This window comes from Lucilia cuprina, chromosome 6 (assembly GCF_022045245.1).
Source record: "Lucilia cuprina isolate Lc7/37 chromosome 6, ASM2204524v1, whole genome shotgun sequence".
Lineage (NCBI taxonomy): Eukaryota > Metazoa > Arthropoda > Insecta > Diptera > Calliphoridae > Lucilia > Lucilia cuprina.
This window is the reverse complement of record NC_060954.1, coordinates 12,071,415-12,084,568: the sequence shown is the minus strand read 5'-3', so window position 1 is coordinate 12,084,568 and position 13,154 is coordinate 12,071,415. Positions and strand designations below refer to the sequence as shown.

At 34.6% G+C, this 13,154-nt stretch overlaps 1 protein-coding gene across 19 annotated transcripts in view; it reads right to left on the bottom strand.

Moving 5' to 3' along the window:
* LOC111681630 (kinesin-like protein unc-104) overlaps window positions 1-13,154 on the bottom strand; it is a 56,657-nt gene that overhangs the window by 2,630 nt on the left and 40,873 nt on the right. For 6 of the 19 annotated variants that reach the window (XM_046953903.1, XM_046953902.1, XM_046953905.1 and 3 more), the window contains 10 exons: window positions 9,544-9,999; window positions 5,606-5,861; window positions 5,377-5,530; window positions 5,117-5,294; window positions 4,964-5,051; window positions 4,604-4,900; window positions 4,150-4,509; window positions 3,885-4,074; window positions 223-615; window positions 46-157 (listed from right to left, as the gene is read on the bottom strand). In XM_046953903.1, coding sequence (XP_046809859.1) covers window positions 46-157; window positions 223-615; window positions 3,885-4,074; window positions 4,150-4,509; window positions 4,604-4,900; window positions 4,964-5,051; window positions 5,117-5,294; window positions 5,377-5,530; window positions 5,606-5,861; window positions 9,544-9,999 — 2,484 coding nt within the window. The remainder of the gene's footprint in view (window positions 1-45; window positions 158-222; window positions 616-3,884; window positions 4,075-4,149; window positions 4,510-4,603; window positions 4,901-4,963; window positions 5,052-5,116; window positions 5,295-5,376; window positions 5,531-5,605; window positions 5,862-9,543; window positions 10,000-13,154) is intronic. The other 13 variants (XM_046953912.1, XM_046953913.1, XM_046953915.1 and 10 more) reach the window with 4 other exon arrangements.

The window sequence follows — 13,154 nt, the reverse complement described above, 5'->3', positions numbered from 1 at the left end:
ATTAAGTAAATTTTCTCTTTTTTTATCTAAATAAGCAATACTTACTCCATGGAATTGCTGGATATGCAACTGACTGTCATATCAGCACAGCCCTCATCACTGGGTGAAACATCCGATTGAGTTTGGTTATCGGAATTTTCAGATTTTTGATAACGTCCTAAAGCAAAAACATATAAAATTTTTGTATGAAAATTATAAATTCTATTTGAATTCCCAACTCACCCTGCACCAATTTCAAACATTTCATCATTAGTTCCTTTTCACGTTCATTATATTCACGTTCGGGCATTATTTGTTGTGGATCCTTAACGGGTGTCTGTGGTGATGGTGGTATAACCATGTGTACTGGTGATGTAGCCGCTTTGGCTGCCAAATTACAAACATCTTTTTCGGTTTTTGTTGTAGGATTTGGATTTGTATCCATACCCAAACGTTCGCGTAATAACAATAAATGACGTACACGTCCCACTTCTTCGAGACGTGTCAATTTCTCTAATTCCCATTGATGATCAAAGATTAGAGAATCGCCACGTGGACGCCAGCCATGAAGATTTTCCTCACCGCGTACATAAGTTGAGCTGGTATCGAGTACACGTCGCTGACGACGTTGGACACCTTTAGTGGGAAGAAAGGAGTTGAGGGGATGAGAAAAAACCATTCGTTTTAGGCAATTCATTACTTTTGTGAACATTTAATATAAAAGCAAAATGGCTAAATATGAGTCATAAACGCAGCTGGTAAGTTCTTTAATTAAAAAGCTTTAATTAAGTCTAATTTATTCTAATCTACTTTATAAATAAAACTCCCAAAAGTTTTCTATACTTTTAAAAGTTTACCTAAAGTTATTCAGAAGATCTTTTGAAAGATCATCTAAGGTAAAACTAACTTTGATGAAGAACAGAAGAACCTAATATAAAATGTTATTTCATTCGATGATCAATCTCAGTATTACAATAACACGATTTTCACATTTTCCCTAAAAAAACTTTTGATGGATAAACGTTTTCATAAAGTTATTCAGTAGATCTTTTAAAAGATCATTTAAGGTAAAATCAAGTTTGAACAAGAACAGAACAAAAGAACACAATATGAAATGTTATTTCATTCGATGATCAATCTCATGATCTTCACATTCTCCCTCAAAGAGTTTTGATCAGTAACCGGCTCTGGTTTAGACGGATGAACTTATTAGATCTTTATAAAGATCATCTTCGTAAAAACAACTGTTATTTCACTCGATGATCAATCTCAGTATTACAATAACATGATCTTCACATTCTTCCTAAAAGACTTTTGAACCGCCCCCAGTTTTAGCGGCTGAACTTATTGATCTTTGTAACAGCTGTGATCACTTAACCGTCACGATCATAGAAGATAGACGTAGCTAGTTTATAGAGCATGATAAGCGAACGTTCTTAAACTTAAACATTTAAAATCATTAAGATCTTTAACAACACAGATAATTTGGAGCACAGTTTTCATCATAATCTCAAAGATTCTATCTCTTACGGAGCTACCGAGATCTTGAAAACGAAAACACAATCTCCAAAAACAAAACCCTTGAATGCTCTGTGACACTTTACTTTTCTTTATACTAACGTATGGATCACTTGTATGTTGGAACACACTTTACAAATCCACCTACTGCAACTCTATCGAGAAAGCTATGCGAATCTTTGCTCTTACGATAACTGAAGAGACATGTAGTACTCCATGTTGTACTGTTTTTTCTTTATACTGACGTATCACTAGTATGATAGAATGCACTTGACAAATCCCCACAGTGCAGCTTTATCGAGAAAACTATGCGGAATTTTGCTCTTACGATAACTGAAGCGACATGGATTACTTCATCTTGTGCTCTTTTTATGCTGCAACATTGGATACCTGCGGACCTTGTGGCCAAACAAATTGCCCTTAATTCGGCACTTAGGCTAAATTCGGTCGCTTTCTAAAACCATAGTATCTTTGGTCATACATCCATTTTGGGAAACATGAACTATATTCCCGATTATATAGATTGCTGCTCCCCTTACCCTTCTCCCTGATAAGATACTACGTATGCGTCACACTTAGCTGAGGATGGATCCTAATCTAAGAGAGGTGCGTACGGTAAACTGTCAGCCAAGATATTGGCCATCAAAGTAACGGTATTGAACTGTCAGTAATCCAGCGATTACAAATCTCTCCAGTGTCTAAACAACATAAAAATTTGTTCTTAAATGTCGTATATCACTTATCGAGATAATGCAAACATTCAAAGCGGTTCTGATGGACGATGGATCTATATCTAAGAGAGCTGCATGTAGTGAACTGTCAGGCAAGATATTGACCATCAAAGTACCGGTATTAAACTGTCAGTAATACAGCGTTAAGAAATCTCTACAGTGTCTAAACAACATAAAAATTGGTTCTTTAATGTTGTCTATATCTTAATGAGATTCAAAGCGATTCTGATGGAAGATGGAACTAAATCTAAGAGAGGATCCTGCGGTGAACTTTCAGGCAAGATATTGGCCATCAAAGTAGTAGTATTGAACTGTCAGTAATCCTCTATCTAGTGTCTAAACAACATCAAAATTTGTTCTTAAATGTCGTATATCTCTTAATGAGATAATGCAACATTTGAAGCGGGGTTGGGTGCCTGTTCATTCAGGATTTTTACACTGATAGGACTATGACTGCTGTTAGACGTAATGACAGGTCACTGGATAATAACTACTCATTCTATGATACTGTCTCTTCCATTTAAAGACTTCTACAGTTGCAATAACGATCATGAGAAGGAAACTCATGATCAGGTCAGGATCTCACTGTCCTTTGATGTTCGAACGATAGATTTCTTCATTTATGTCAAAGATAGGATTCATCCGGGTATCACAACGAGACCCATTATGGAAACAAATGAGTCAGCTTCATGCTGTCTGAATCCGAAACCTAACGAAACAATCTAAAACGAATTAACTGATAGCAAGATTTGGGGGTATCACGTTGACCTTTGATGTTCGAACGATAGATTTCTTCATTCATGCCAAAGATAGGATTCAACCGAGTATCACAACGAGACCCATTTTGGAAACAAATGACTGAATCTAAAACCTGAATGCTGACTGAATCTAAAACCTAACGAGACAATCTAGGGTCATCAAATCCTTAACCGATAGCGCCTTCAGTGATATTTTCATTGTCATGCGATTTAAGGAATTGTGAGAAGAATTTCGCTACATAACTTTAGCTTACTTCACATTAAAGTCTTGACCTGGGAATCTGGAATAGCTCTATTAACAGTATCTAGCGCTCTTCTAATATACAAGATTATAGTTTAAATGAAAACTCTATAATATAACGAAAATTTTCTAAATTTGCCCTTCTTTTACTTATCCAACATCTTGCCGTAACTTATCTTCTTAAGAAGGCTTATTGAAAAGTATTAAAGACTTTTCAAACTATCAATCTGAAGTTATGGAATGTGATCTTTATAAAGTTTCTTTCACACAACCATTATGTATTCTGAAAACTATTTAAATGAAAAGCTAATAGATGAACAAGCAAAAAAAAAAGAACTGGAAGCACAAAAGCAAAATATTCTAGAAAGATCTAAACTAATACCTATAAAGTAACGATCTAGATAAATATGATTATGATTTCAAAATTTGGAGTTCTTCAAACCTCAAAACAAGCTTTCAGTTTCACAAGAACATAAATATTTGGAAAATTTTTATCTCAATCATCAAACACCTTTTAAAATTGCTTATTTATAAACTTTATAAAAGCAACAACAACGATAGTAATAATTTTATAACAACAATTAAAAAATCAACAAAAACAAAAAAGAAATCATAAATAACTATAATTTCAAACACTACATTTTGAAAAATTTCTACCTGGACTACCTGCATCTGATGCTCTTCTCAAAGATAATTCATAAACTCCAGACAAACGATTTGCCTCTGGATTACGATATTGACCAGAGAAGAGATGTTTCAAAGAGCGTGGACCAGTACGAGCATCGCGACCATAAATAATCATGCTTAAATCTTTGGTTATGATAGCAGGACGAGCACAGTTCTCCAACTGAAGTTGAAAATAAAAGAATAATATTGATTTTTTCGTTTAAATGAAAAAAAGGGGATCCAAACAAACACTTACCTCCAAATAGGCGCTCAAAGTAATGTAAACAGTTTCACCACCCTGAGAAACACGATTCAAAAGAGCCGAATTATGAAGACTAGAATCCCAGGCAGCCTCAAATCTAAAGAATGAACGATCATCACCGGGTACTTCTAAAACCTCACCGGGAAATAGACCCAAAGACAAAACACAAGAGTCTTCATCATCTTCCGATGACTCGGGAGTATTACGTATACGTCCCACCACCAATTCACGAATATCTTTCCACTTAACCTCAGGTGTAGGCTCATGAACAATGGTTATGCGTATACGTCTTTGAATGCCTTGATGCAAAAGGAATAGACCACGGCAAGGAAGATCATCGCTATGTTCAACAACCTTTTTGTTTTATAATAAAAGAGAAGACAAGAAATGAAATGGAAAAGATAAAGCAGAGAGAAGGGAGGGGGGTGTGTAAGGTAGATAAACTTACCGCTGGCACATATTCACCATTGGGTGCTAGTTCACATATTTCAAACCATACCAAAACATCATGTTTCGCCAATACCGTAGAGGATGGAGGACAAGGTAGTGGACCAAATTTGGGACTACGTACTGGTTGCGATATCGGTATACTTGGTGGTAACATGCGTCTTGGTGGTGGTCTAGAAACAAACTCTTGTTTAGCATCCTTATGCAAAGGATGTGTTTGATAATGACCGAACACTTTAAACATAATCGGTTGAGTTTTCAAATAATCAATGAAAGATTTCGTAACGGGTACAGTTATCTGTGGCAAAAAGAAAAATAATGAAACTTATTTTGAATGTTTCATAAATAAAACGAAACTTACATTTTGTACATGATAGAAACCCAAACGATCGCCAGCAGAATTCTTAACCGGTTCCGTAGAGAAAGCCTCCTCATGACGATGTAAAAAGCTAAAAATGTTGTTTTGAGTTATTAAAATCCAATTTCTTTTCTAGAATTCCAGCTGAAAACTTACTTAAACTGACAGAATATATCGGCATATTCGGCTCCAATACCAGTGGCCTGTAGGACCGTAACACGGAATGTAAACTCTTTACCCACTTGCAAATGTTCACCGGGTTCATCTTGTGTTTCCTGGCACTCAGAGGCTGAATTAGAATCAATACCACGTCCAGAATCTGCATCTCCAAGTTCTGATTTTTAACAACATGTTGAAACATGTTTAATAAGGTTGGTCTTAGAAAGGGATTCAAAAAAAAAAAAAAAACTACTTACCTTCTAATTTCGAATCCATACCACCATTATCGATATAACGTTGAACATCATCTTTCTCGTTTAAAGACCGATATTTGGGTTTAGCATCATCTTCGTTGAAAATCAAACGAGCCGACTGTTTAACACCATTATTAAAGTCCAAAGACTCCTCATCCTTAAAAGATCAAAATAATCAAATTAATGTTAAAATAAATCGATCTTTCAACTACTCTCTTCTCCCACTACCCACCAAAACCGGTTGTACAGCTATACGCAAATAACCGCGTACATCTCCTCTCTCATTAACAATGGCCACTTTATGGACCAATGGTACGGGATACAATAGATTACTGAGATAAACAAATGATCTACCCACCATACGGAACCAGGGGAAACGATCATAGAAGGGATCACCACCAGTTAGAGACTCGACATTGTAATCGGGTGAAGTGGGACTAAGTTCAGCTTCATTATGATACATTTCACGCATCAATTCAAGACGTTGTCTATAATGGAGAAAGAATAAAGGAAAATATTTTAGAAAATTTGTTGGATTCGTCTTTCAATCAATATTTTGATAATATTTTTGGACAAACATATAAAGCTTTTTAAGAAAAAAAAAGGAACAAAAATATGTACGCGTGATTTTGAAATTATTTTAAAACTTATTAAATGCAAAAATGCTGAAATTATTGTAAAATAAAGCAAACTTATATCAACAAAAGCTATATATATATAAAAGCTAATATGTTCAAGTTGTGAAACTGATTAAGGCTCCTACTGAAATCCTTTGAAAACCTATACGGAATATTTGTGAAAAAATTCAATCCTCTATCTCGTTCCATTCGGACACTATCGTGCTTTCAACAGACAGACGGACGGACAGACAGACATGGCTAGATCGTCTCAGAATTTAATAAGCACCCAGAATATATATAATTTTGTGGGTCTATGACCAATATTTCGATGTGTTACAAACGGATTGACAAAACCGATATAAACCAACCGTCCCCCCCCCCCCTCCATCTTTTTTAATGGTGGGTATAACTAGAAATCAGATCCTGTCCTGCATATCTCTCAATACAGATGCATCGAATGTACTTTCTATTATAAATTAGATGACACCTTGTCGAAGTGTCATGGATTCGTAGTGGTTTCGTAAATTAATCATTAAGATCCAGTTCTCAATATCAACATAATATTTATATTTGCTCGATTCCAAAGAATCTATACGTCATAGTTGTTGAAAATTGCCATCAAACATTATTCGTATGATTCACTAAATTGGTAATGTTAACATATTCCTGATAATCGCTCGATTCTAGTTAATAGTAGTCATTAGAGGAAATAAAGACCTCCTGTGGAACGATAGTCTTTGTGTTCCCCGATAGAATATCATCTTTAAATGGAACATTATCCGTAGGATCTGGGGTCCAAATGAGAAACTTGTATGGTCTGATAAATAAACTGACATTGGTGATGTCAACATAATCGCTCGATTCTAATTAGTAGTAGTCATTAACTGAAATTAAGACCTCATGTGGATCTCCTGTGGATCGATAACCTTTGTGTTCACCGATAAAGTAACATCTTCAAAAGGAACATAATCCATAGGATCTGGAGTCAAAAACTTAAATATTCCACTGTCTTCCAACATTCCCACAGCAATTGGAACTTCGTTCCGAAATGACCTGTTTCCCAATCGGCTTAATATTATCAACTCTGCAACAGATGTGCCAATCGAAAGAAGATCTTCCCAAAAGAGTGAAACTGTTGCAACAACCGACTTCCTAACCACAACAATAGCTTTCATCAGGAAGTTTGAGTTATCAATAGCCAACAGGGAATTAGAACGATATCTGATGATTATTCCTCCTTATATGGGTAGTTTGTCAATCGGGAATAATCAGAATCAAAAGAGCAAATGTTGTTGCTATAAAGGTAAGAAAGTTAAGCTGATGACTGCAAGACAGATCTACGCTATAATGTCTGAATTATAAACATGATCGAGAGGAGGGCCACAACTGTAAAGCATACAGAGGAAAAATGGAACATATAGGGCCACAACTATATAAAATTTGATCATTGTAAAGCATACATTGGGAAAATGGAACTATTAAACACATTATTTTTCATTGCCAGATGTCTCCATACATCTTGGAAGCGATATTATTCCAGATATTACATCTCTCAGGAACACTCATTAGAAACTTGTAAGGAACTACAATCAGAAAAGTGAATTTCAACATAGACATAGATCAACAACAAAATTTTCTATAATAATCAAAGCACAGCAGGTGCGATAGGAGTGTCTCTGCCGACCTGATATAGTATTCACTCTTCTTGCAACCTAACCTGAGTTTAAAATTGAATGTCATTTCCACAATTGTTCTGAACACCAAAATTTTGGCTTTGGTTTCATCGAGAATTAGATTCACTGTCTACATGTCAGTGGTTCCAAAATACTTAGCGAGATTTCTCAAGAAGCTTTTAGAAACATAGAGTTTTAAGACCCGGAATGAAGTAAAATTTCTCCGAACCTTAGTGGCTGTAGATTGTAAGAGAAGAATGTGGCAATTGTCTCGACAAATCGCGATTTCATTATAGAACTTATAACAGTTAAAGTGTCAATAACAAAGAGAGTTAGGGAGAGGCAAATAAGCTCTATAATAGGTTTTGTTTTAACATGTCTATGTACGAGTGCAAAATAATGAGAACTCTTTGCCAATCTCTCAAGATCACTACTTAACAAGTGAATTTGAACATTATAGTAAAATTAAGATTAAATATGACAATTTTAAGTTATACAAAGTAAATAGTTTAGCGAAAAGAAGCAAAATATAAGTGTTTATCAAAAAAATACTCTACAAATTAGATTAATCCTCAAAGGCAACGATATTTTATTTTAATAATTATAAATAAAAAAATAGCGAAAATTAGTAAAATACAAAATTAAACAAAAAAACAAAAATCATGCAAATGTGAAATGTTAGATTTAATAAAGAAAAAAGGAAATTTCAAAATATTTCAATAGGTTAAACAAATTTAAATGAATATGGACGTTGACAGATTTGTAGAATCATTTAAGAGACTATTGCATCTCATGAACTGAAAATTTGGAAGATTAATATTAAAGATTTTTCAAGCAACATAATTTTCACTCGAATTAACGTACGGAATGTCAAAACGGAGTCTCTTCGACTCTACAAGAATGTTGTCGAGCAGTAAACTGCCACGTCAACGAACATACGAACTAAATTATAACTGAACTAGATCGGAAATAGAAGAGAACTACAACTAGAATTGAACTAGAATCACACTAAAACTGAATAAAAACTGAACTAGAACTGAACTAGAACTGAACTAGAACCACACTAAAACTGAATAAAAACTGAACTAGAACTGAACTAGAACTGAACTAGAACTTAACTAGAACTGAACTAGAACTGAACTAGAACTGAACTAGAACTGAACTAGAACTGAACTAGAACTGAACTAGAACTGAACTAGAACTGAACTAGAACTGAACTAAAACTGAACTAAAACTGAACTAAAACTGAACTAGTACTGAACTAGAACCGAAATAGAAATGAACTAGAACTGAACCAGAACTGAACTAGAACTGTACTAGAACTGAACTAGAACTGAACTAGAACTGAACTAGAACTGAACTAGAACTGAACTAGAACTGAACTAGAACTGAACTAGAACTGAACTAGAACTGAACTAGAACTGAACTAGAACTGAACTAGAACTGAACTAGAACTGAACTAGAACTGAACTAGAACTAAACTAGAACTGAACTAGAACTGAACTAGAACTGAACTAGAACTGAACTAGAACTGAACTAGAACTGAACTAGAACTGAACTGAACTGAACTTTTGTTTCCCAGATCAGCCGATCAGACAAACTTTTATTTCGTCTTGGAATTGAAGTTAACTTAGAAATACCTGATCAATTTCTATTCTAAACTCATTCTCTTTTGAAATTTCCTTTTATCTTTCTCATCGTGTATCTACTATTTTGGATAAACACCTACATATGCAATTAAGACATTCATATACACATTCACATAAATATACAAATGTGATTCAAAATTATATATAAAGATAATTATATTTTTTTAATAGATATATAAAAATATAGATGTTATATATAGAATATTGTATATAGAAATTTTAAGAAACCTCGAAAAAATGAAAGCAAACCTAGAAGGCATAAGATTTGCCAATGACAAACGGGATGGTGAACTGTTGTTTGATTTCGATAATATGGATTTTGTTGTCGCATTAATGGTTGATTGTTTCGTTGGCACAACAACAATATTCTGTCCCAAATGACAATTTCTAGTTAATTCTTGTAAATTAGAAAGACCACTTTCATATAAATTAGCAGTAGCTGAGGATAAGATAGCAGCTGTATTATTACTAGTAGTAGTATTAGTAGTAGTAGTAGCATTAGAATGTGTTGTAAACGAAGTTGTATTAGTTGAAGTTGTGACGATGTTGAAAGTGTTGGAAGGATTCAGAGAAATACAAGAAGAATTTTGTAATTGTACATCATTTAGAGCTGACGTATCATAGAGCATTGATGATGGTGGTGATTCCACATTATAAATTTGTCGCATCATTTCCAAACGATAACTATTAATTAAGTGTGTGAATTTGTGAAATGTTAAGAGAAAAATATATTGAACTTTGGTTTGGTTTTTTTTTCAAAGAAATTATAAATTAAGAGAAGGAAATGATAAATAAGAAAAATAAAAATTATAATATGAATGTAATGTTTAGAATGATTGAGAAACAAAAGATCAAAAGAATATAATGGAGCGTGTAATGGTGGTTTTTAAGAGTTTTGGAAACGATTTGCAATTTGTACTATCTGCTTTTAAAGTTTTACGATCAAGTTTTGTTCTGATGCTATATAAAGTCCCGAAATAATAAATAATCGAAAGAAAGTTATCTTTTCTACTTCGGAAGATAATATTTAAGATCAATTATTTACAGTTAATATAAAAGCAATTTCAAAACAAAGAGAAACTGAAATACAATCTATATAACTCAAAAAATGGCTCTTCACTTAAAAAATAGATTGTAAAATCCACGAAATTTCTCATCAAAGTAACGAGGATTTGAGACTTTAAAACTCCAACTTTCTACTACGAAGAAAATTAGGTCAATATTAGGCTAATTAAGACGGCGCAAGATCCGTCAATTATACCAATGCCGATCATTGTCATCATCAAACGATCGTTGATCTCTGGCGCTAATCTTCCGCTACAATTCCTATTTTCCCTCTAATGATAAGATTTTGTTCAATTATACAAATGCCGATCATAATAATCACGAAAAGATCATTGATCTCTACAGCGAATCTTCCTCTACTATTCTCATTTTTCCACTAATGATAAGATTTTGCTGCAGGATTCCCGTTGTAATGGGTTGAACCAAACCGCGAAATCCAAAGCTTTATCTTTGCCATGGATTAAATGTCTCAAATTTTAAAAGATTTGACCTTCAATAATAATAAGAACAATGAGTAAATCTCCATAAAGATTGTTCAAATAAAGAATGAGGATCATTGTTATAAAATAACGAGTACAACGACAACTTAATGCATCATATTGATGGGAAAGTTTAACCATTATAATCGGATCAACAGTCCATGATATTATACAGACTGACCCGATTTTCAGTGGCTAATGCTCAGGGAGTAAAGCAGCATAATATAAACTACTGTCGGTTCCACATTAGAATGTATTTATCTCCAGATTGTTCCGGTTCGCTCTCAGTTTCTCAAAAACTAATAGACTTTCTGGAGATTTTGAAACATAACCATGGTTATTATGCTAAATCAGTGCCAATTGGATTAATATTATTAATTGGGCTGATCTTATGAGTTAATATCAGGTTTGATTTTAAGGCGGCAGCAAAGAAGCCAACCGTTGCTATACAGTTATGAAAGACTGTCTCGGAGGTGATTTAAATCTGATGCCAAAATCGAAACGAAAAAGGTAAAACTTCAAACTTATCGACGACATTAAGTTTGAAGTTTTACCTTTTAATATATGTATGTATTGATGTATCTGAAAAGAGTTGGATCTGATGCTGACAAAGTAGGATTTGGTACACATTTGACTCATAAAAGAGATTTCTTTAGTTTTTAATGTCTAAAAAGCCTTGCAAAGGATTTCAGATTGATGAAATGTCTTTATATTGTTGTTGTTATAGCAAAAACTATAAAATTTTAATAAGGAGGGAAGGAGGGATTCTGCCTTGAGCTCCAAGACTAGAAATAGTTTAACTTTAACAGTATTAGTCCATAAACCAATTGGTGTTTGGAAAGTAATGCTAGCTGTTTAGTTAAATATATTATGGGGAGGTGTATCATGGAGATCCTGACCTCATGCTAGCTTTATATTAGGGATGACATGGTCTCTATGGAACTAATAGGCGTTGGCTTATTGATTTATATCGATTCTAGTTGTACAAGTTCAACTCTTGTTTTCTTATGCAATGTCATTATAGTCCGTAAGACAGCATTTTGACGGCTGCAAGATCTTCCTAGTGTAACATATGCTCAGCTTGTATAGTCTGTAAGTCAGCATTTTGACTGCTGGAAGATCTTTCTAGTGCTACATGTTAAGTCAGAATGACATTGTGTTCCTTGACTGAAAGAAGCTTCGCTTCCTTGTGTAGCTGACATTCAGAGGTTATCTGCATGTAAGTCATTATAGTCCGTAAGACTGCATTTTGACGGCTGGAAGATCTTCCTGGTGTAGCATGTTAAGTCAGCAGGACATTGTGCTCCCTGACTGATAGTAGCTTTGCTTCCCCGTGTAGCTGGCGCTCAGAAGTTATTTGCATGTAAGTCATAATAGTCCTTAAGATAGCATTTTGATGACTGGAAGATCATCCTAGTGTAGCATGTGCTCAGCTATTACAGTCAGTAATGTCCGCATGTAAGCTATTATAGACATCGTAAGACAACATTTTGACTGCTGGAAGATCTTTCTAGTGCAGCATGTTAGGTCAGCATGTCATTACTTGACTGAAAGAAGCTTCACTTTCATTATTTGCATGCAAGCCTTTATAGGCCGTAAGACAGCATTATGACGTCTGAAACATCTTCCTAGGGTAGCGTGCGCTCAGAGGTTATTTGCATGCAACTGCATTATAGTCTGTAGGTCAGAATTTTGACAGCTGGAAGAGCATTAGAGTGTGTAATGTTAAAATTAGTATGACTTCCACCGTGACATTATGGAAGGAGTTTTTGCTCCCTCAAGTAGCTGGCATTCCGAGGTTATTTGCATGAAAACATTTACAGTCCGTAGGTCAGCTTCTTGACTGCAGAAAGAGCATCTCTTGAAGAACTATTAAGTCATCATGACAATATGTTCCTTGACTGTGTAAGGTCCTTCACTTTCTTATATAGCTGCCGTTCAAATGATACTGGCATGCAAGACTCCGTAGGTCTGCAATAGTTTTTAACATCCCTCGTTCGAGTTTTGAGTTAGTAAACAGATATATGGCGCTCCGAGGTTATTTGCATGAAACAATTTACAGTCCGTAGGTCAGCTTCTTGACTGCAGAAAGAGCACCCCTTAAAGAACTGTTAAGTCAGCATAACATTATGTTCCTTGACTGTGTAAGGACCTTTCTCATATAGCTGGCGCTCAAAGGATATTGGCATGCAAGACATTACACTCCGTAGGTCTGCATTTTGACAGCAAGACAATAGTTTTTAACAACCCTCGGTTGAGTTTCGAGTTAGTAAACAGATATTAAGGACTTTTTAA